General features: G+C 45.9%; 1 protein-coding gene across 5 annotated transcripts in view; it reads right to left on the bottom strand.

The window, feature by feature from the left end:
* Positions 1-907: 907 nt before the first annotated feature.
* LOC119975228 (SKI family transcriptional corepressor 1 homolog-B-like) overlaps positions 908-21,485 on the bottom strand; it is a 42,626-nt gene continuing 22,048 nt past the window's right edge. The window contains exons 2-11 of one of the 5 annotated variants that reach the window (XM_038814866.1): positions 9,070-9,128; positions 7,943-8,446; positions 6,709-7,855; positions 6,074-6,170; positions 5,294-5,389; positions 4,626-4,697; positions 3,578-3,652; positions 3,028-3,102; positions 2,276-2,341; positions 908-1,446 (exon numbers count right to left, since the gene is read on the bottom strand). In XM_038814866.1, the coding sequence (XP_038670794.1) occupies positions 1,349-1,446; positions 2,276-2,341; positions 3,028-3,102; positions 3,578-3,652; positions 4,626-4,697; positions 5,294-5,389; positions 6,074-6,170; positions 6,709-7,855; positions 7,943-8,436 (2,220 nt within the window). In that variant the 5' untranslated portion in view covers positions 8,437-8,446; positions 9,070-9,128 and the 3' untranslated portion in view covers positions 908-1,348. Of the gene's footprint in view, positions 1,447-2,275; positions 2,342-3,027; positions 3,103-3,577; positions 3,653-4,625; positions 4,698-5,293; positions 5,390-6,073; positions 6,171-6,708; positions 8,447-9,069; positions 9,129-10,146; positions 10,214-21,485 lie in introns of those variants that run through there. The other 4 variants (XM_038814867.1, XM_038814862.1, XM_038814863.1 and 1 more) reach the window with 4 other exon arrangements.

Genomic DNA, 21,485 nt, shown 5'->3' with positions numbered 1-21,485 from the left:
TCCACATCGGGCCAATTGTTGCTCAGTTATTAGTCCCGTCCATTTCTGATGGTGTGAATTTGAGATTTGTTTTCACAAAGTGGGCGAGGTTGGTCCGCATACCTCAAAAACGCTTTGAGCGAATGTTGGGCTCCTTTAGGCGTTGCTAACGAAATTGTTAACGCCCTTTCGTTTTCTGCTGGCAGGAAGAAATATACCGAATGGAGAAAAGTTGGGTGACCCCACTGACCATGTCACTGCATGCAGCAATATCCAGAACACATCCTGACCACAGTTTATTCTCCACGTTGTCTATTTCCCCATCAAAGCCTCCCCAAAATACATGCGTTTTATTTTGATTTTGGCCGGGCTAATTTTAAATCAACGCTGATCTCAGAATGTCTAATGCTCTTAAGTCTCGGTCTCCGGTGACAGCAAGGGGGAGAGTGAGTGACAGCGGGAATGCTCCATCCTGGGTAGAATGTAGCAACACGTTGTAAAATGGTTACGTTGATTAATGAGCCAAATCTGGAAACTCCAAATAATCGGGCCAGCCTGCCCATGTTGGCATGACACAAATAAAAACTCCTCTCCCAATCTCAACTCTGGACTCACTTCGCCCGGAAAACAAAATCGGTGCCTCCTCCCCACTCCCACCCCCACCGTGTTTGGGACGAGGAAAAGTTAAGGCGGGAGTGTCGAATCACTGAGACAACACAGCGTCACCGCCAACAAAACCAAACCACCCAAGTGACGGGAAACGGTATAAGGCCGACTTTATTTTAAGAATAAATCACTCAACAGATTTCCAAACGGAATTCTTTACACATTGAATTACCTCTTAAAGTGCTCTTTTAATAACATCGATAATGTACAAAGGTAATTTTGTCCCCCCCCCCCCCCCCCCCCATTGGATTTCGGGCTGAGAAAGGCAAATAAATAATAAATAACCAATAAATTACAACCATTAAATACTGTACGAACGAAATCACATTACATAAAGATAAATTGCACAATAACCACTTATTTCTTATGAACAATATTTTTTAAATAAGTGGACATTAAGTCAAACAGGTAGGTCTGTAGCAGTGACCCTGGGGTCACCTATTCACTCTTCGTATAGCAATGCTCGTGGTGATTAGTCCTTGAATTTATATTCACAATCTCCATGGACTGGTCCAGATCCACTGGCCTCTCTCTCTCTCTCCTGGTTGTTGAGGGCCTGGGTTCGCCTTCTCGGATTTCCGCATGTCCTGGTTTGCAACTTTTTTTTATTAAAAACGTTTTTTTTTTTGCCTTAAATTATTATTTACAGTACTCAGGATAAATTTATAGCGTGGCTCGTGTTGCTGTGTGAGCTGTTGGTTTGTCACTGCGGGAGCAGAGGAGGTTTGAAGGAACAGTTTCCAGTACAGTGTCGAGGGGTCAGCATCTTACATGAGAAATGATGGAGGGCGTCGTGGGCTTCTGGTCCAGAGAGGTGGGGATGGAAGAGAGAGATTATTAGAAAAATGGCCACCTGTATCTGTAACACCCTTTTCACCAGCATTGATGTAAATCAATATTTATATCAAGTTCTTAAATATTCTCTTTTCTCAAGAAAAAAACAGGGAACATTACAATAGGAGGCGGCCATTCGGCCCGTCACGCGCGTGCTGGCTGCTTGGAAACAAGAGTCAGAGAGCCGTGCAGTGCAGAAGAGTCTGCGCCGTCAACATTACACTAAATCTGCACCAATCCCACTTTCCAGCACTTGCCTTGCATCAACTGCTCATCCAATTAATCTAGCCCCCTACTCTTTTCCCCAGAGTCCTGCAATACGTCCCCTTTGTAGTTTTGTTTGAATCTAAATCCTTTTGAGGGTAACTATTAAATCTGCTTCCACCCCCCCCCCCCCCCTTTTCCAGGCAGCGCCCCCGGATCACCACAACACGCATTTCTTTTTAATTTTCCTGATTTCCCCCTGAATAAGTACTGCCTTCCTTTGCTCCGCCAGACTTTTCCACCTAAATCCGATCAAATCTCCAGTCGCTATTTTTACTGCATTCACGTTTCCTCGAACGCACGTTGCTAATCCCATCTGCCTCCGTGTGCCCATCTATTCTTCCTCTTTAATATCATTTATCCCTCCATTCTTTATTCCAGCTCCTCGTTCTCTCACCCACCTGCGCCCTTTTTTTTTTGCTTTAAACTAAGGATTGCGCTCTGGTCTATTGTCGCCCCCCCCCCCCCCCCCCCCCTCTCCTCTGATAGAAGGGCCACCGTGTCATTCAGAATATTGGGATGAAGTCATTACCTTTCAGCTTTTGTTGAATCGCATACCGTGCTTTCCTCTCTTGATCGAGTTCATTGCAGAGAGTGTCTGTCAAAACCAAATGAGTCCTTCAGTGAGAAAAGCAGCAGCGAGGCTTCAACAAAAACCGAGAGAACTTCAGCAAAGGCTCCACAAAGCGACCCCAGATAGTCCATGTTGTCCCCTCCACCACCCCCACCCCCTAAGATCCCCCCCTCTCCCTCCCCTCCCCCCCCCCCCCCCCCCCCCCCCACCCTCCCATTCAGCTGCCTGGCCAAACTGTGATAAATTCTAGATGAACAGATTTTTAAAAAAAATCACACACACACACAAATAAAAGTCAGCAGCACAACCCACAAATGTTCTGTGGCCAGGGAGGTGAAATGTGCTGGAAGGCAAGTGGAAAACCAGTTGAAAATTAAACCAAAGTTAGGCACTACTTCACAGGTAATTTTACGCCTCGATTTTTAATTTAGACGGCGTGAAAATTGCAGTGGAAGAAAAAAAAATTCAATCATTTATTTGTAATGATGCCTTCGAGCCGTTTGTACACAGGACTCCAAAGGCAGGGGCTAATCAGTCTGACTGGAAGGGCGCGTTTGACTGGAACGTCGGGAAAGGTCAGGGTGGTTACAATTGGAATTATTGATAAACAATTTGACTATCAGTGGTCTTAGGGCACTGGATGAAATGCTTACTGGGGAATGTTCACATCATTGCTATAAACACCGACACGTGATTGCATTTTTTTTTACCTCTAACGATTTGGAGTTGCTGCACCATTTCCTCCCTGTAGGACAATTCCCTCTTCATTTGATCCTGAAAACTGTCTGTAGGAAAGTAGGGCAGATTCCAAGTGAATATTTATTGACACACTTTTTTGTTCCATCTAGAATAGATTTATTTCAAAAAGATACTCTTCGCCCTGCCTATTGGGTTTAATCCCAATTAATTAACATTTTTTTCTCTCTCTCTCTCATGTCGCTGCAACTCTCATGAATTCCCCTTTCTTACCTCACCTGAATCCTGTCCTATTTTGCTTTCTATATAAACTCAGTATGATGACATTATAAAGCTATGTACCGAGTCCACCTGTGTTAAGGTCATTTCCCCCTGTAGGAATGTGGTTATTGAATATACCATAACTATATTTCAAGGGCCAGAAATTTGTTCACAAATTAAAATCACGACAGACTTAACCATCCGCATTTGGTAGCCGTATTTTCATCTGCTCAACTAACGCAAATAGTTTCCATTCACGAGTTGACATTGTTTTCCCCAATAACAGCCCCGGGAGTGACATACCTTTCAAACTCTGAAATTCCCGTTCTAACTTCTTCCTAAGCTCCATCTGTTCCAAAAGCAGTTTTTGTAATTCTTCTGAAATATAAATACAGAGAGTGAGGGGTCACTACTCGCTTCCAGATTTGGACAGAAACCTGCTGTGTCAATTTTTCAGGAGTCAATAAAGGGAGAGACGTTTTATTTTCAATCTGGTCTATAAATTCAATCAGGTAGATGCGGTGTGAGGGTCATTCGAACCACCCAGTGACTGGCAGACTTGATTCTGAATGTAAAGTGCTAACTTTAGCTGAACATGCATGTTAAATCTGTCCCATCATGTCCATTCGACCACATTACAGGCTGCTGCCCTCATTGACCAGCTTACCCATTGACCAGCACGGACCTTTCACAATTACCAATGACCCGCATCCACTGGTGATCTTATTCACTGTGAATGCCCCAACACCTTCGTTCATCAGCTTGCCAACGCGTGCAGAAGCGGTAACACATTTCTTAGTTCGCCCAGGGTGCGCGCAGTCGTATTAACAATGCTTAATTAAACTTCAGCCTGGTTGTTCCTCTACCAGATGCAGATCCACTGGCTCAAGAGGAATGGGGGGGGGGGGGGGGGGGGAGAGAGATAGTGGCAGCGGCGATTTACAAATTGCAACGCTAAATTCCAGAAATTGCATATTACTTTACAAGAGACGGGTTTATCAGTTACGGTAATCACTATGCACCAATGATAAAATCAAAACCTATTCCTGCCTCAATTCGGATAGTGATTGAGAAATTAAGCAAAAAAAAAGTCAAAAGACGTGTCGGCTGGGAGACGAGTGGGACACGCGAATTATTTCGAAGCTACACCATAAGCAAAATAAATTGCTCAACTCGATAGTTCGAGTGTACGAGTCCATCAATTTCCATTCCTTCCTCCATTCGGAGCAGGCGCCCCCAAGGGTATTAATCCGTTCCTTTAAAGTTTGTCCTTAAACCACACTGGTAGAATCTACCCGAAGTTTCTCCTCCTGATCAGAACGTAATATTGATAGGCAGTCAAAATGCACACCTTTCCCCATGTTTTCAATATCCTTTTCCACCAATTGTGACCTCGGGGTCTCCAGTCTAATCGCATCTTCGCCTGGGACAGAAACACAGGTTGGACCTTGTCAGATAGAATAAGCAAGAACAGCTATTTCTTTCTTTAAAAAAAAACTAGTTCCGTGTCTATTCAAACGTGAGGCAAAGGCATCGCCACGGAATTTGGGGGAACCTTTTTTCAGGTTACAGGTGAGAAATAGTTGCAAACTTGAAGACGACAGGTTGTGGGGGAGGGGAGAGGGGGTGAATCTGAGTCTGGTTGTTTCCCTTAACTTTTGTCCAGGAAACTCTTTTAAGGGGGGGGGGGGGGGGGGATAAAACAAAAACAGGGAAAATAACAATACTTCAAATCTCCCAAAATGGTGAATACAGAGCGGACATGTGGGACTTTGCAGAGTGAGATGCATGTGGTGTACAACATGACAGATATATTCACTGTGTTTATTCAGTATAACTGGGAGACCCGCCCAGGTGACCAGCGATTGACACTGTGAATGTCAACATTCAATAACAAATACCAACTTTCGTAAACAGAGAAATAGACAATTTTCCTTGACTCAAGACAACTTTTCCCACACTAATTCCATTGCTTACAAAAAACGTGTTGTGTTCCCAAAGCAACAGGAGGGTGCTTACCCCGCTCGGTGTCCTGGGGGACCGTGCGTGGCTCCTGATATGATTTTCTGGGTTCCGAGGCCTCTCCCGTGCACAGATTGTCTTCTTTATCGAGTTCTTGAAATGCAACAAACCGGTTGTCAGTGTGGGAAACGCACGTTTGACCCCAGCAATTGCAAGACTCACATCCCAGAGAAGCTGCCTCCGCAATTGCAGAGTGAGAAGGGGACTTTGCCCGCACACTAAGCAATGAAGACAGCGCCAAGCCTGCATGGAGCAGCAACGGCTTCTTTCCCGCCCACTGCTATTCAATAATGTTCACAATCATTCATTAATCATTTATAGTGTCAATTGTTTCACTGGGGTCCGGGGAAATCAATACCCAGAGACCCTTACAGCTCAGAGGGAGGCCATTCCGCCCATCGCCCTGTGCTGGTGAAAGAGCGATGCAATGAGTCCCGAATCCCACGCGCTTGCCCCACAACACTGACTATCAATACAATTCCCCATTGAAAGTTCCTGTTGAATCTGCTTCCAATGGCCTTTCAGGCAAGTGGGCTGCAGATTTGTCACCCTTAACCATCAAAGGCAGAGAATTGGCTCCCATTGCTCAAGAAATAATTGCCCTCGAGCCTGTTTCCTTTATGTTGAGCATTCATTTTATTCTCGTTACTTTTCGCGCATTTACAGATCGCGATAACATGTAATTAAACTTCAGGAAACTTTAACGTTTCTTTTGGGCGTGGATCGCGCCACTAGTGAGTTGAAGGGAAGGGGGCAGGGGAGGGGAGGGGTGGTTACCAGCTGTGTCTGTGCTGCAGATGTAAGTTGGTGCAGGAACCGCCGTGGAAGGATTCTTCACACTGTGCAAGTGGCTCTCCCGTTCATGTGGAAAGACCTGCCAAACAGAGGAACAAATGATCATAGGGAGCAACAGGACCTCTCGCTGCAAATGTCTCCATCGCCCTGGAGCTCACCTGGCTGACCCTCCCGTCTAACTCAGGACCTTCTGGTCTCTTTGAACACGGGCCCGCCTCCAGAATGTCCCCGGGATCTTAAAGAAACCGCGCCTGGAGCTGATATTAATCTCTATTTGTGCGCATTCGTTTAAATAAAGGCGACAGAGTGTTTGAAACGAGAAAAGGTGCCTGGGCGGCTATTGGTCCTTTCTCACATTCACAGCCCCCGCGTGCATCAATAGCTTCTATAATTTGGTTAATTACTCTTATTTAAATCTGGCTGAATGCTAATTTTCAGGTGTTAGGCAGGCTTTAGTACTCTCGGATTTTGCAGCCCTTGTTTAAAATTATTTCACCAGCTCGTTCTGCTGCCGACTCCCTCCCCACAGACTAAACACAGTGAAGGTGACATCTCGAGTGGACTTTGGGGGGGGGGGGGGGAGCACATAATTATTATAATAATTAAATAAAGGTTACCTCTCGGTCTTTCTCCTCCACAGACTGCCCCCTTTGCCTTGCTGCCTCAGCCTCCTGCTCTCCATAAGGTGTTGCCAGGGGCTCTTTATTGGGGGTTTGTGGTGTGGGTTCTGGGCTGGTAGGAGGTTCTTGGGCCGGGTTCTCTGGCTCTGGGATACTTTCTCCCAGCGGTGGCGAGGGCTCATCCTCCGGGCATCTGTGAGACTCCACGTCCACCTCTGGCTCCTCGCCGGCGCTGTCCACGTCGGGAGACACTGACCTGTAACTGGAACTCTCACTCATGAAATCAGGGGACAGGTAGCCGGGCCTGGCGCCATTGTACACCTCCCTGTTGCCATAAAGTTTGGCGATGCTCTCCGCGTCCTTGACGACCGGCCTGAACGCTGAGATGTAGTTGAGTTTCCGGGGCGTGAGGGACATCCCTTCAATGGAGCGGCTCTCGTCCCCTGAGCGGTCCTCCTCGATCCTGGAGTGGGTACTGGAGCACCTCTCACTGTCCCCCAGACTGTCCTTGGGCGTGTTACTGCTGCGGTCACTCTCTGACACCTCCATGTCATTCTGCCTGGCGCTGGCGTTGTCTGCCACCTTGGGCTGAGCCTGGGGGTACGGGGGCACGGGTAAGGTGCCAGCCGCCGGCCAGAAGACCGGGAATGAGGGATAAACCGTGTCCTTGCTGCTGGACCAGAACATGCTGGGTAACCCTCCCTGGGCCTTCTCCGCCACCACGTTGCTGTCGTCCTTCTTCTGACAGAGTCCAAAGGTGGGGAACCCGTAGGGGTGCGGGAACATGGGAGGGGGGATTTTCTGCAGCATGCCGAAGCTCTTGCTGGGCACCGGAATGACGGGGTAGCTGCGGACGTTGTTTGCCAGACCCAGGCTTCGCCCTTCCTCCTCACATCTCATGGCTTTGTGAGGGATCTCGGAGTTCCTGGGGGGCATGGAGCTGTGTCCCTGAGCTTTGAGACCAGGGCCGCTGGACCCGTGGCTGGGCAGGGTCCTCTTTCGGCTGCCTCCATTGAACATAGCCTTGACATCTTCCCAGGCGTGGGCTAAATAGTCAGAGGGAGTTTTGTCAGAAAGTTTGAGGTGTCTCCGCCAAGAGTTGAAGTTTGCAGCGTCTGGCTGGGTATACTTAGTGTCCGGGACTCTGTGGGAATGGAAGATGAATTTATTTGGGGAAAAGTACATATTGCAATAGCTGCATTTGATGCACTTGGCTCGAGAGCTGTTATACCTGGCTGGAATGAAGTTCCCGCGACAGCCCCAGGCGCACTCGTGGGAAACATCGAAGGCAAAGTTCTCGGGGAGTTTGGGCGGCGAGTGCTCGCCCAGGAAAGACTTGCAAAGCCTCTCCGCCTCTCTCTTGGTGATCATGCCGCATCTTCGCGAGGAGATGGGCATGGCCCCGGCCCTGCGCAGGATCTCCAGCTGGACCGGGGTGCACTGGACGCAGGTTATACCCAGGGCCACCCTCCTGTTGTGGATCTCGTTGTAGCTGTAATTTTTCAGGAGGGTGTTGGAGATCTGGGCCAGACACAGCCGCTCCTGACCGTCAATTACCAGGGAGACAATAGGCAACCCGTACAGCACAGCTTCACCGATGGTGTTCGTTTTCAAGTTACTGGAACCGGGGTGCTCACGTTGGTTGTAAGGCTGAAGTTCCTGTTTGGAGCTGGGAGAAGAGGCAGCGTCGTTTACTACTCCGAGCTGACTGGGAATCTTCTCCATTCCGCAGTTTCTGTGGGAGAAAACAGAAAAATAAAATGCGCCAAAAAAATCCCAGATAAAAGACTTGCTTCTTAAAACAAAAAGGAGAACGAGCGGAGGGAATAAACCCAGCCGCATTTCAGAAACAAACGCTTATTTTAATGTACTAACCGCGCAAATAATTTAGATAAGAATAATTAAATAATTTATCATCCTCAGGAATAATTGAGAAAAATATTTCCGAGCTAAATAACGAGATTCTCATTTATAAACATCGAAAACGCTGCCTCGGTATCAATATCTAATTATTGAAATCCCAATCACATTTTTCAAAATGCAGTTTGTTCCAATTTAATGCAAGAAATCCCCTCGAAATTTACCACGTTTTGATAACAGGAAATTTTGCTTTTTTTGGTTTTGGTTGAAGATTATGGAGGATTTTCAGCTGATTTAAGTTCCCCTTTAGTATAGAAACCTCTGTGGTTTCCTCTTATATAATATTGGAACAATTTCTCCGTTATTAATACCAGCTCCGCACCGGTTATAGCGTCCAGTTAGATTAGGGGAAAAAAATAAAGAATTCGCGCGTAGACTAACGAATATGTTACCGAACCAGCAAAATCGCGGTTATTTTAGTTTGTGTTCAATTCCTACCTGATCTGCGTCACTTCAGGATTCGAGAAGAGCTTTTGATGTTCAGGGGCAGATTTAATCTGTGGTGCAGAAAAAAAGAAATGGTATTTTGTTTTAGCGGAGGCAATCGCAATCCTGAAACCAAGATGCTCTTTATTTTTTAAACGCACTTTAAATAAACTTAGTTTGCTCCCGTCGCGCTGTAATCCTTCCAAGGTATCATCTCGCCAAATGTATTTAATGAAAAATGAGAGAGAGAGAGAGAGAGAGAGGCAGGATGAGCGACGGGATTTAAATACTCCTGCGATTTTACAATAACCATTGATACGGTCAATTAGTATTTACATCACATCGCTAGCCCGGATCAGATAAGTGAATGGCTTTAAATCAGAAGTACTTCCTACAAATATAGATCACAACTGCTGTTGTAAACCATTCTTGACCCAAGACTTTTTTTTTGGAAAACAAAACGCGCACGGAAATGGGCTAGCAATCCTCAGCATTGTCGACTAACCTGGAAGGGGTTAGGCTAAAGATAACTTTAAAAGTGAGGCGGTGGAATCAGTAAAATGGGCTCATTTCAACCGATCGCAACATTTAAGTGTAATTATACAGAGGACACCGGAATTCAGGACTGTGATAAGGCTGGGAGGAATGGTCATTAAAGCGTGCATCATCTCTCTCAGTCTCACTTCCCTCACTCACACGCACTCACTCAGTCACACTCACTCACTTCCCTCACACTCATTCACTCAGTCACACTCACTCACTTCCCTCACACTCACTCACAGTCACACACACTCACAGTCACACACACACTCACTCAGTCACACACACTCACTCACTCACTCAACCACACACACACACACTCGCTCACTCACTCAGTCACACACACACATTCTCACTCAAACACACATTCACACTCACATAAACACACTCACATTCTCACTCACACACATTTACACACATACACACTTTCTCACTCACACACATTCACATCTCACACACATTTACATGTATATATACACACACATTTACGACACAGTCTCGCATCTATTCACGAAAGCAGCAAAGAAAGAGGAAATAAAATAAACTTACCCTTTGTATCTCTTCAATCTGAACAAAAGGATGCTTTCCAATTTTCAGAAAATAAAACTTGGAGCCAGGGATACATGGGGCAGAACGATGTGGTAATCTCAGCTTGTCCCCGCTACCCTTTTGGAGGTTGAGGAGAGCGGGGTGAGGGGGTGAGGGGTTGAGGGGAGGTGGGGGAGGGGGGGGGGGCGTCCCACAGAGTGTAATCCCTGTGTCCCCTGGTCCTGGTGTTTTTCCCCTCTGAGAAGGCAGTGTAAAGGTGTCGAGGATTTCAAAGACGATCTCGCAAATCCATATCCCCAAATTGTGCCTTCTCCTTAATGCAACAGAGCAAGCACATGGCAACTCGGTGGGCGCGATGCTGATCCTTAGTTGAATAGGTTTACATCGATCAAGTGACAGCTAAAATAATAGGGAAGACACACCCACTTAGCGCGGGCAGATTTACATTAACCATTTGGCTACGGGACGCCCGCTAACGTCAATCATTCCTTTCCGTCAATCAAGTGATGTTCCATCCAGTTACATCTTGTGCAGGCCAGAGAGAGAGAAAATAGAGAGAGAAATCTTTAAGACATGTCACTTGGAGGTAAGCTCCCGCTTTATTGCAACATGGGATCTGGGGGAGTGCAATATTTCGCATGTTTTTTGCTTCCTATTTTCCCTGAATGATCAAACGTTTCAGGTCTTCAGTGTAGTTGTGTGTTTGTGTGTATGTGTGTGTATGTGTTTGGCCGTGTGTGTATATTTGTATGTGTGATTGAGTGTGTGCGTGTGTATTTGTGAGTATGTGTGTTTGTGTGTGTATGTAAGTGTGAGTTTGTGTGTGTATGTAAGTGTGTGTGCGTGTGTATTTGTAAGTATGTGTGTTTTTGTGTATTTGTGAGTATGTATTTTCACAGTAACTTCATTGCAACGTTAATGTAAGCCTACTTGTGACAATAAAGATTATTATTTGAGTGTGTGTCTGTGTGTTTTTGTGTATTTGTGAGTGTGTTTGTGTGTGTTTGTGAGTGTGTTTGTGTGTGTTTGTGAGTGTGTTTGTGTGTGTGTGCGTGTTTGCGTGTGTGAGTTTGCGCGTGTGTGTGCGTCTGTGTGTGTGTTTTGTTTTCTGTTCAAATTTGTAAACAGAATGAGAACTATTTAACTCCAAAAACAAATCTCAATACCCGCTAAACCAGTGGCCTTGGTTTGAAGTGTTTTAGAATTAAGGGCAGTCAGCTGCAATAGGTCGGTTCAGGGTCAACGCAAACATATCTTTAACTTACAAAAACAAAGGCTCATTTCTGCGTTGTGTATTTTGTTAGCATCGAAATCCTGTGAAATATACCCATCGATTAGAAATATATATATATATATATACATAGAAAGAGAGAGGGGGGTGGGGGTGGGGGGAGAGCAAAATAGAGCAGGAGATAACATGTGAAGGAAAGAGCGAGAGAGAGAGAGAGAGAGATGAAGCAAAAGACAAGAGCAGGGATGGAGTGAGAGAGAAGACGAGAGAGGAGAGAGCGAGTGAGAGCTAACCTCACCACCAAGCACTGAAGGCCAGGGGTACGTGTCTTGAAGCGGAATATCAATTGATGTTTCAAAGAATTGGCACCATGAAATTTGTCCTATTTGTATCTGTTAATGGCGTTACGGGGGGATAATTACGAATCGGGAAAAGCAGAATGTAATGATTGCTTTTTTTTCCAAACAAAAAAAAAATCACGCGTGGCATTAACAGTCACCCCCAGGGTCTTCTTCACTCGGTCCACTGAGCTGAGCTCTGCCCTGGGGCAAACTTTTTTTTAAAAAAAAGAGAGCCCTGCTTTTGTTGGTCTGCACACCCAAACGTGGGCGTTTGCACAATTGTGTTTAATTAAATCTAACGGTGTCACCACAGTTGCAAACGGGAAAACTAAGCACAGGGAAATGAATGTCAAGCGAAGTTGTGATGATAAAACTTTCAAGGGAGATGCTGTGCCCAATGTCTCCACCCCCCCCCCCCCCCACCCCCACCCCTCAGCTGTGGAGATTGGCAGTCGCGCAATTAAAATTACTGTAAGATATCACTTAGTTCCCCAACAGAAAATTATGGTCTGTCTTCGTTCCTTTTTATGTGGGCTTTCAACGCCAACCCAGGCTGCAACGTTTGGTCCGGCTGATGTTGTGTGTGTACATAAACACTCTGATATATTTGTGCAATATTCAGCGGTAAGTGGTGTAACGCAATGCTGGCTCTATTAACTATTTATAACCTGATCAATAACCATCATTTAGCCCTACTGGGGACACAACTGTGCTATCAATGGCTCCCGTCCAGCATCATCTTCTCGACTTCCAAATAAATTCTCCTGAAATTATTACCCGTTTTAAGGTCCAATTTCAAGTGGATTCCAAAGCGTGTGTAGAAGGCAGCATTTAAAAAAAAAACAACAGGCCCATGCTGTGAATGTCGCTAAACCGAATGCGAAGTCACTTAATAAGGCTGTGCATCTAGAAACACACTCGAGCTAATAGTTTGTGTCTGAGTGCTATGCACTGCGATGGGCTGGTAGAGACATGGCGAGGGGCTTTATATATCTGAATGCCAAGCTGATACTTTATATGATTGCGTATTTGGGAGGGGGGCTATTTACAATTCAAAGTAACTCAGAGAAATCGGACTATAGCATGGAAACAATTAGTTTATGTAACAACCTCTTTTAGCGGGGATCTAATCATCTTAATATCCTACTTGTTAGACATCAACCACTCTAGATTTTGAATTTCCTATCTGTACATCTATCTATCTATTATCAATATATGTGCGTATGTATATCTATCTATCATCCATATATATACGTATGTATATCTATCAACCAAATATGTACCTATGTATATCTATCAACCATATATGTACGTTTGTATGTATATCTATCCGTCAACCACATATATATACGTATGTATATCTATATCTATCATCCATATATGTACGTATGTATATCGATCATCAATATATCTACGTATGTATATCTATCTATCCATATATCTACGTATGTCTATCTATCTACCACATATCTACAAATGTCTATCTATCTACCATATATCTACAAATGTCTATCTATCTATCACCTATATATGTACGTATATCTATCTATCTATCTTCAGGCGTTGTATCTTTTTGTTTTTGTAACATGCCGCCGTTCACCGCTCTTAATGGACACGTTAATTAAACTGTAATTAATCATTACTGTCTGGATTCAAATTTGAACAGTTACACTAATCAAACAGAACTTAATAACGTCCAGGAAACCGCCCCGAGCTATTACTTTTGTTAAGCAGACTTGCGTTGAACTAAAGAAAGATTTGGCAGCAGTTCCTCGCGCCATATGTATCCTGTGGACGGGAGAATTACAGGGAGTTTACAGTTTCTGCAGAATGTAACTGAATCCAATCCCACTGCACACCGTCAACTTCACTTTTATCCAAATGTAAAATAGAGGACATTTAACTGTCTTTTTAAAAAAAAAAGAACTGTTATTTGTTTAACTGGCATGGCGGGTTTGATAATCCTCCCAGGATTATCCCAGGAAGCAAATGCAACATTTATTGAGTAAGAGAGCATCGACGTAAACCTGATATTGTATCTCGTTTCAGCTTCCCCGCAGCGCCGTCGCTGGCCCTCTCTCTCTCTCTCTCCCCCCTCCTCAATAATTAGAATCTTATACGGTAATTATTCGGCTGCTTTTAATTATTCAGAGGTCAGAGTGAGTATATATTGCGGCCAATGATTCCTAGACTACAGTCAGATGAGTTTCTAATGTCCAGTGAAGAAGCCGGGGGCTCTGAATTAGCAGCTGCAGAATCCTCTCATCAAATCATTTAGTTGTGGATTTTGTTTGCTTTTTTAAAAATATATTTTCCAAGCATATTATCATTCACCTTTAACGCGCGGCGATCAAAGGGCTAGGGCCATCCATATTTATCTAAGTGCATGCATATTGGTTTGGTGCACATTCTCCCTTTTCACAATGAAGATTTGCACTATTTGCACAGTGGCAACACACTAGCACTCACACAATCATTGAGCTCAAACTCCGCAATGATGCACTCCCAGCCAGCATTTACAGGCAACTGTTATGTCCCAATAAAGCGAATCGAGACTGATGACCAAAGCTCTACGCCTGATTGTTTAAGATAGCAACAGAACCCTCTACACTTGTACTGGAAGGTATTAGTGTCTGAATTCCATGTGGGAAGAGGCAGGTAAGTCATCCTTTACTTGGAATGCTCTCCACAAACACCAAGGTTTCAAGCAACACCGCATCGAAATAATCTGCTCCGAAATTGGCAGCTGTCAGCGAATTTTTTTTTAATGCAGGGAGACAAGTTTAAAAAAAAATCAGATCCCTGTTGAATACAGCCCCGGAAGATTTAAACCATGTGAATGGTGTTGTTTATAAAGGAGGGGATGAGAGCCCAACGTTCACTAACCTCACCTCATCTCAATCACTGCCCCCCCCCCCCCCCTTTATTGTGGACCCTTCCCCTCCCCTCTTTTTTTTCATTGATCCATAAGTAAATCGAAGTCAATCTCCAAAGTTGTTTTGGTGGGAAACCGCGAGGTGGACGGGTGGGCTCACGTTCAGGGCTCTTGCAGCGTGTGTGGGTAGCAAAACTGGCACTGAGCACATTGCAGATGGGTGAATATTAAAGCTATACTCCCGCACGCTGCTCACTCCAGCCTCTGGAAGGAGCGTGTACTTAGGCAGACCCTGTCTTTAGATCAGTAAATATGGGAGGAACATTTCATTAATGATTTGTCCATTAGTCTTTGTTAATTACAATACTGGCTGCTTGTCAGCTCCGCTGTACATGACATATAACCGGCTGGACCCTAACCAGTGGATAACTGGGAGTGGGGGGGGGGGGGGGGGCTGGAATTTCAGGGAATACCCAAATATCGTTGGTTTTAGTTGCTAAGCCTCAATTTAACCATGTTCATTAAACGGGGTTATTTAATCATGACATTGTCATAGTTTGTTTTGAGTTACGTGTTATTGAGCACTAACTGTAGACCAAGGGATCTCATATACACACTCATACACACTCACACTCATACACACTCACACTCATACACACACACTCATACACACTCAAACTCATACACACTCACACTCATACACACACACTCATACACACACACACACACTCATACACACACACACACTCATACACACACACACTCATACACACACACTCACACTCATACACTCACACTCATACACATTCACACTCATACACCCACATTTACCACACACATTTACACATACACACACACTCACACATACGCACTTACACATACATATGCACACTTATCATACACACACTAATAAACATAGGCACACACGTATATACACAGCCATACGCACACACACTTATCACACACATATCACACACACACACTTATCATACACACACAAATATTCATTCACACACTCTAACCACACACATACACCACACAAACCCACTCACCACACACTTACGCTCCAATCACACACAAACACACTTAGTGAATAAACTCCGAAGTCCAACAATCTTCAGCCATGTGCCAAACAGGTTTTTCCTGTGTTTCTTCCAGCACACCGCAAACAGCGGCACAAAGTTACTGCGATGGCAGAACCCGCTTTTTGACCAGATTAGACACTGTTTGCACCACGTTTTCCCGCCCTTCAAACGCGACATCTCTTTACTCTTTCCTTACGGACTAACCGCAATTCTTATTGCTGTAAAGTTAAAATGGGGATCAGAGTGATTTTGGACAGAAAACTGTACTTCTTAGACGCCGCGCTGTCTGTGGGGAGTGCAATGCTGCAAGAATTGGAGAATACAGTTTGTATTTTAATAACTGCTTGAGACTCACACTAAAGCTGAAAGAGGGGGAGCCAGAATTAGATCCAGCGATGTTTTAACTGCACTTTGCAGCTCAACAACCTACGAGTGACCAAAGAACGGAATCTTAGTAATGGCCTATAGAGTTAGTTAAAGATTAAATATGGGGCATCTAAACTGGGGGGGGGGGGGGGGGGAGAAACGCGGGTTTCAAACGCAAAATTAAAAACTGCATTTACATAGCGCCTTTGATTATCTCTCAACGCCTCAGAGTACCTGGTAGTCAATGAAGAACCTTTGAGAATTAGCCGCCGTTGCAACGTGGGAAGCTATACCTCAACAGGAATTAAAATCTGTGCCGATTTAATCCAAACCAACAATTTTGTTTAACTATATTCTGCTGCACGTTAAGGTAAACTTGGATTTAACAAACACTAAATATGGGCAGCGACCTTTTGCTGTTAGGGGATATTGTTGTTAGGGAGTTGCCCCAAATGTTGCTGTTAGAGGGGTTGCCACAGGTGCTGCTGTTAGGGGGTTGCAACAGATGTTGCTGTGTGGCAGATTGCCCCAGATGTTGTTGTTAGGGGGATTGCCCCAAATATTGCTGTTTGGGGGGGTTGGCTCAGGTGCTGCTGTTAGGAGTTGCCCCAGGTGTTGCTGTGTGGAAAATTGCCACAGATGTTGCTGCTAGGGGTGGGGGGGGGGGGGGGCGGGAGGTTAGGGGTCCTAGATGTTGCCGTTAGTGGTTGGCCCAAATGTTGCTGTTAGGTGGGTTGCCCCATATGTTGCTGTGTGGAAGATGGCCCCAGATGTTGCTGCGTGGGACCCCAGATGTTGCTGTTAGTGGTTGGCCCAAATGTTGCTGTTAGGCGGGTTGCCCCATATGTTGCTGTGTGGAAGATGACCCCAGATGTTGCTGCGTGGGGCCCCAGATGTTGCTGTTAGTGATTGGCCCAAATGTTGCTGTTAGGGGTTGACCCAGGTGCTGCTGTTAGGAAAATGGCCCCAGATATTGCTGTTAGGGGGATTGCCCCAGATGTTGCTGTTGAGGCGGGGAGGGGGGAGATTAGGGACTACAGAAGGATATGGATGGGCTTTGAGAGTGGGCAAAGAAATGGTAGATGGAGTACAATGTGGAAAAGTGTGAGGTTATGCACTTTATAGGAAAATTGGAGGCATGGATTATTTTCTAATTGGGAAATGGCTTAGAAAATCAGAAGCACAAAGAGACTTAGGAATCCTGGTTCAAGATTCTCTTGAGGTTAATGTGCAGGTTCAGTCGGCAGTTAGGAAGGCAATGTTAGGGCAGCACGGTGGCCTAGTGGTTAGCACAACCGCCTCACGGCGCTGAGGTCCCAGGTTCGATCCCGGCTTTGGGTCACTGTCCGTGTGGAGTTTGCACATTCTCCCCGTGTCTGTGTGGGTTTCGCCCCCACAACCCAAAAATGTGCAGAGTAGGTGGATTGGCCGCGCTAAATTGCCCCTTAATAGAAAAAATAATTGGGTAATCTAAATTTTTTTAAAAAAGGAAGGCAATGTTAGCATCATGTCGAGAGGACTAGAATATAAGAGCAGTGATGTACTTCTGAGGTGGGAGAAGGCTCTGGTCAGACCCCATTTGGAGTATTGTGAGCAGTTTTGGGCCCGTATCTAAGCAAGGATGTGCTGACCTTGTAAATGGTCCAGAGTAGGTTCAGAAGAATGATCCCTGAAATGAAGAGCTGTCGTGTGAGGAGTCGTTGAGGACTCTGCACCTGTACTCATTGGAATTTAGAAGGGCGAGGGGCGATCTTATTGAAACCTCCAGAATACTGCGTGGCCTGGATAGAGTGGACGTGGAGAGGATGTTTCCACTTGTAGGAAAAACTAGAATCCGAGGACACAGCCTCAGATTGAAGGGACAATCCTTTAAAACAGAGATTTAAAAAAAAAAAATTTAGAGTACCCAATTCATTTTTTCCAATTAAGGGGCAATTTTAGCGTGTTAAATCCACCTAGCCTGCACATCTTTGGGTTGTGGGGGCAAAACCCACGCAAACACGGGGAGAATGTGCAAACTGCACACGGACAGTGACCCAGAGCCGGGATCGAACCTGAGAGCTCGGCGCCGTGAGACTGCAGTGCTACCACTGCGCTCACTTTAAAACAGAGGTGGGGAGGAATTTCGTCAGCCAGAGGGTGGTGAATCTGTGGAACTCTTTGCTGCAGAAGGCTGTGGAGGCAAAATCACTGAGTGTCTTTAAGACAGAGATAGATAGGTTCTTGATTGATAAGGGGATCAGGGGTTATGGGGAGAAGGCAGGAGAATGGGGATGCGAAACATATCAGCCATGATTGAATGGTGGAGCAGACGGTAGCATGGTAGCATTGTGGATAGCATAATTGCTTCACAGCTCCAGGGTCCCAGGTTCGATTCCGGCTTGGGTCAACGTCTGTGCGGAGTCTGCACATCCTCCCTGTGTGTGCGTGGGTTTCCTCCCACAATCAAAAGATGTGCAGGTTAGGTGAATTCGCCATGCTAAATTGCCCTTAGTGTCCAAAATTGCCCTTAGTGTTGGATGGGGTTACTGGGATATGGGGATAGGGTGGAGGTGTTGACCTTGGGTAGGGTGCTCTTTCCAAGAGCCGGTGCAGACTCGATGGGCCGAATGGCCTCCTTCTACTCCTATGTCTTATGGATTGGCCCAGATGTTTCTGTTGTGGGGGGGGGGGGGGGGGGGGAGTACCCTAGATGTTGCCAGAGTGAAAAACGACAACGGAATGTGGGCAGCAACATTAGCAACTGTGCAGGATAATCCCAGTCCTGTGATACATTCCTGATGACTGGGGCACTCGTATCTGCCTATAAGCATTTGGTGCATCCATGAGGAAGCCAGGTAAATACAGGCGGGAGATAGGAACAAACCGATATATAGAGGGTGAGTTGAATGAATACGGCGCGGAAGGAGGCTGGTGTGGAGCAAGTACTCCAGCATGAACCAGTTGGGCCGAATGGCCTGGTTTCTGTGCTGTAAATTCTCTACAGACGTTAACTTCAAATTGAACGAGAACGGAGCATGCTTCTGACTGAGAGCTGATGAACTTCTTATAGTTCATCGCTGTGTGTGTGTGGGGGGGGGGGGGGGGGGGGGGTCTAAACCATATTTAATAAACGGCCGCTGTGCAGTATTTGCTATCTGCACAGATTTATGAATCAGCCTCAACGTGCCTCACAGTTATTTATAAAGACTAACCCTTAGGGTAATTATTAAGTACATGTTATTAAGCCTTATTATTACACAACTTGGCGCTGATAATTTAACTGCCGCAAAGTGAACTGGTCACCTGTTTCCGCATGATGGCGTTTGAGATCTCCACTGAGGGGGCAATGCCCCCAAAATCAAGGGTCAGACTGAATGTGTCTAAAACAAAACAAACCCCCCAACTGGAATAGTCCGCAATTTACTCTGCAGATACAATCCAATGACGAATGTTACCCGATAGACGAATGGTTATACAAGATGTCAATCCTAGCCCCATGACTAATATAATGCTGATTATCTTCACCTAGTGCCTGCTCTGGGACAGGGCCGTCTTTAGTGGGGTGCGGATTGAGTTACTCTCCGTGGATCCAGTTCCCATCCCGTCAACTTTTAAAGTTCCATTTCCAAAGTTTTTCTGACATCACAGTTGTGGAGTGTCCTGGAAGGAACAATCTATCACGAACACCTGGCCAGGTGTGCTCTCCAACCTGGATGTAGAATTGTAACAGCAAACCAGGTGGGGGATACTTGTGAATATTGAAAGTCTGTTAAAGTCACCAGTGGAATTAACTGAAAATCAGCACATGTGTACCATCTACAAGATTGACATGCGGATGGGGGTAAGGGGGTTGGTGGGGGGGGGGGGGGGGGGGGGGGGGGGCGTGAACAGTCTGAATGTTTAGAAGGGTGGAGGGGTTGCATTGCGAGAAAGACATTCAGGGGCTCTCAAACTGCTTTACAGCCAATGGAATGTTGTGATGAGAGGAAAGAAGCAGCCAATCTGCATACAGCAAGATCCACAAACAGCATTGAGATAGCTGAGCAGGTAATCTGCCTTGAGTGATGGAGGTTGAGGGATAGACATTGCCCGGGACAGTGAGCAGAGCCCTGATCTTCCAAAGTGCCATGCGATCCGTAACCAACCTGAGGGGGCAGATGGGACACGGTGTTATCACTTCATCCAAAAGACCTCACCCCCGACAGCGCAGCACTCCCTCAGTACTGCAGCGGAGTTCAGCCTCCATTCTGTGCTCTAATCCTCGGAGTGGAAGTTGAGTCCACAACTTTCTGACCCAGAGTTGAGAGTGTTACCCACTCTGTCACAGCCGACACTTGTATGTGCTGAGAATGTGTGTATTTTTAAAAATTCATTTTACGGGATATGGGTGTCGCTGGTTAGATCAGCATTTATTGTCCATCCCTACTTGCCCTTCAGAAGGTGGTGGTGAGTTGCCTTCTTGAACTGCTGCAGTCTTTCAGGTGTAGGTACTCCCACTGTGCTATTAGGGAGGGAGCTCCAGTCTTTTGACCCAGTGACAGTGAAGAAACGGCGATATCCTTCCAATGAGTGACTTTGAGTGGAACGTCCAGGTGGTGGGGTTCCCAGGTATCTGCTGCTCTTGTCCTTCTAGATGGTAGTGGTCGTGGGTTTGGAAGGTGCTGTCTAAGGAACTTTGGTGAGTTACTGCAGTGCATCTTGTAGATGGTACACACGGCTTCCACTGTGCATCGGTGGTGGAGGGTTTGAAAGTTGGTGGAAGGGAGAGCAATTAAAGCGGGTTGCTTTGTCCCAGATGTTGTTGGAGCTGCACACATCCAGGCAAGTGGAGAGTATTCTATTACCCTCCTGACTTGTGCCTTGTAGATGGTAGCTAGGCTTTGGGGGGTCAGGAGGTGAGTTACTCACCTTAGGATTTTTAGCCTTTGTCCTGCCCTGGTAGCCACAGTATTAATGTGGCTTATCCAGTTCGGTTCCTGATCAATGGTAACCCCCAGGATATTGACTGTGGGGGATTCAGTGATGGTAATGCCACAGAATTTCAAGGGGCGATGGTTAGATCCTCTCTTGTAGGAGATGGCCATTGCCTGGCACTCGTGTGGCGCGAATGTAACTTGCCACTTGTCAGCCCAAGCCTGCATATTGTCCAGGTTTTGCTGCATTTGGACATGGACTGTTTCATTATCTGAGGAGTCACAAATGGTGCCAAACATTGTGCATTCATCCATGAACGTGCAGTCATCCGCAAACATCCCCACTTCTGACCTTATGATGGAAGGGAGGTCATTGATGAAGCAACTGAAGATGGTTGGGCCTAGGACACTACCCTGAGGAACTCCTGCAGTAATGTCCTGGAGCTGAGATGATTGACCTCAAACCACGACAACCATCTTTCTTTGTGCTAGGTATGACTCCAACCAGCGAAGAGATTTCTCCCTGATTCCCATTGACTCCAGTTT

This window comes from Scyliorhinus canicula, chromosome 12 (assembly GCF_902713615.1).
Source record: "Scyliorhinus canicula chromosome 12, sScyCan1.1, whole genome shotgun sequence".
In the NCBI taxonomy this organism is placed as follows: Eukaryota; Metazoa; Chordata; class Chondrichthyes; order Carcharhiniformes; family Scyliorhinidae; genus Scyliorhinus; species Scyliorhinus canicula.
This window is presented reverse-complemented; position numbering and strand designations above follow the sequence as displayed.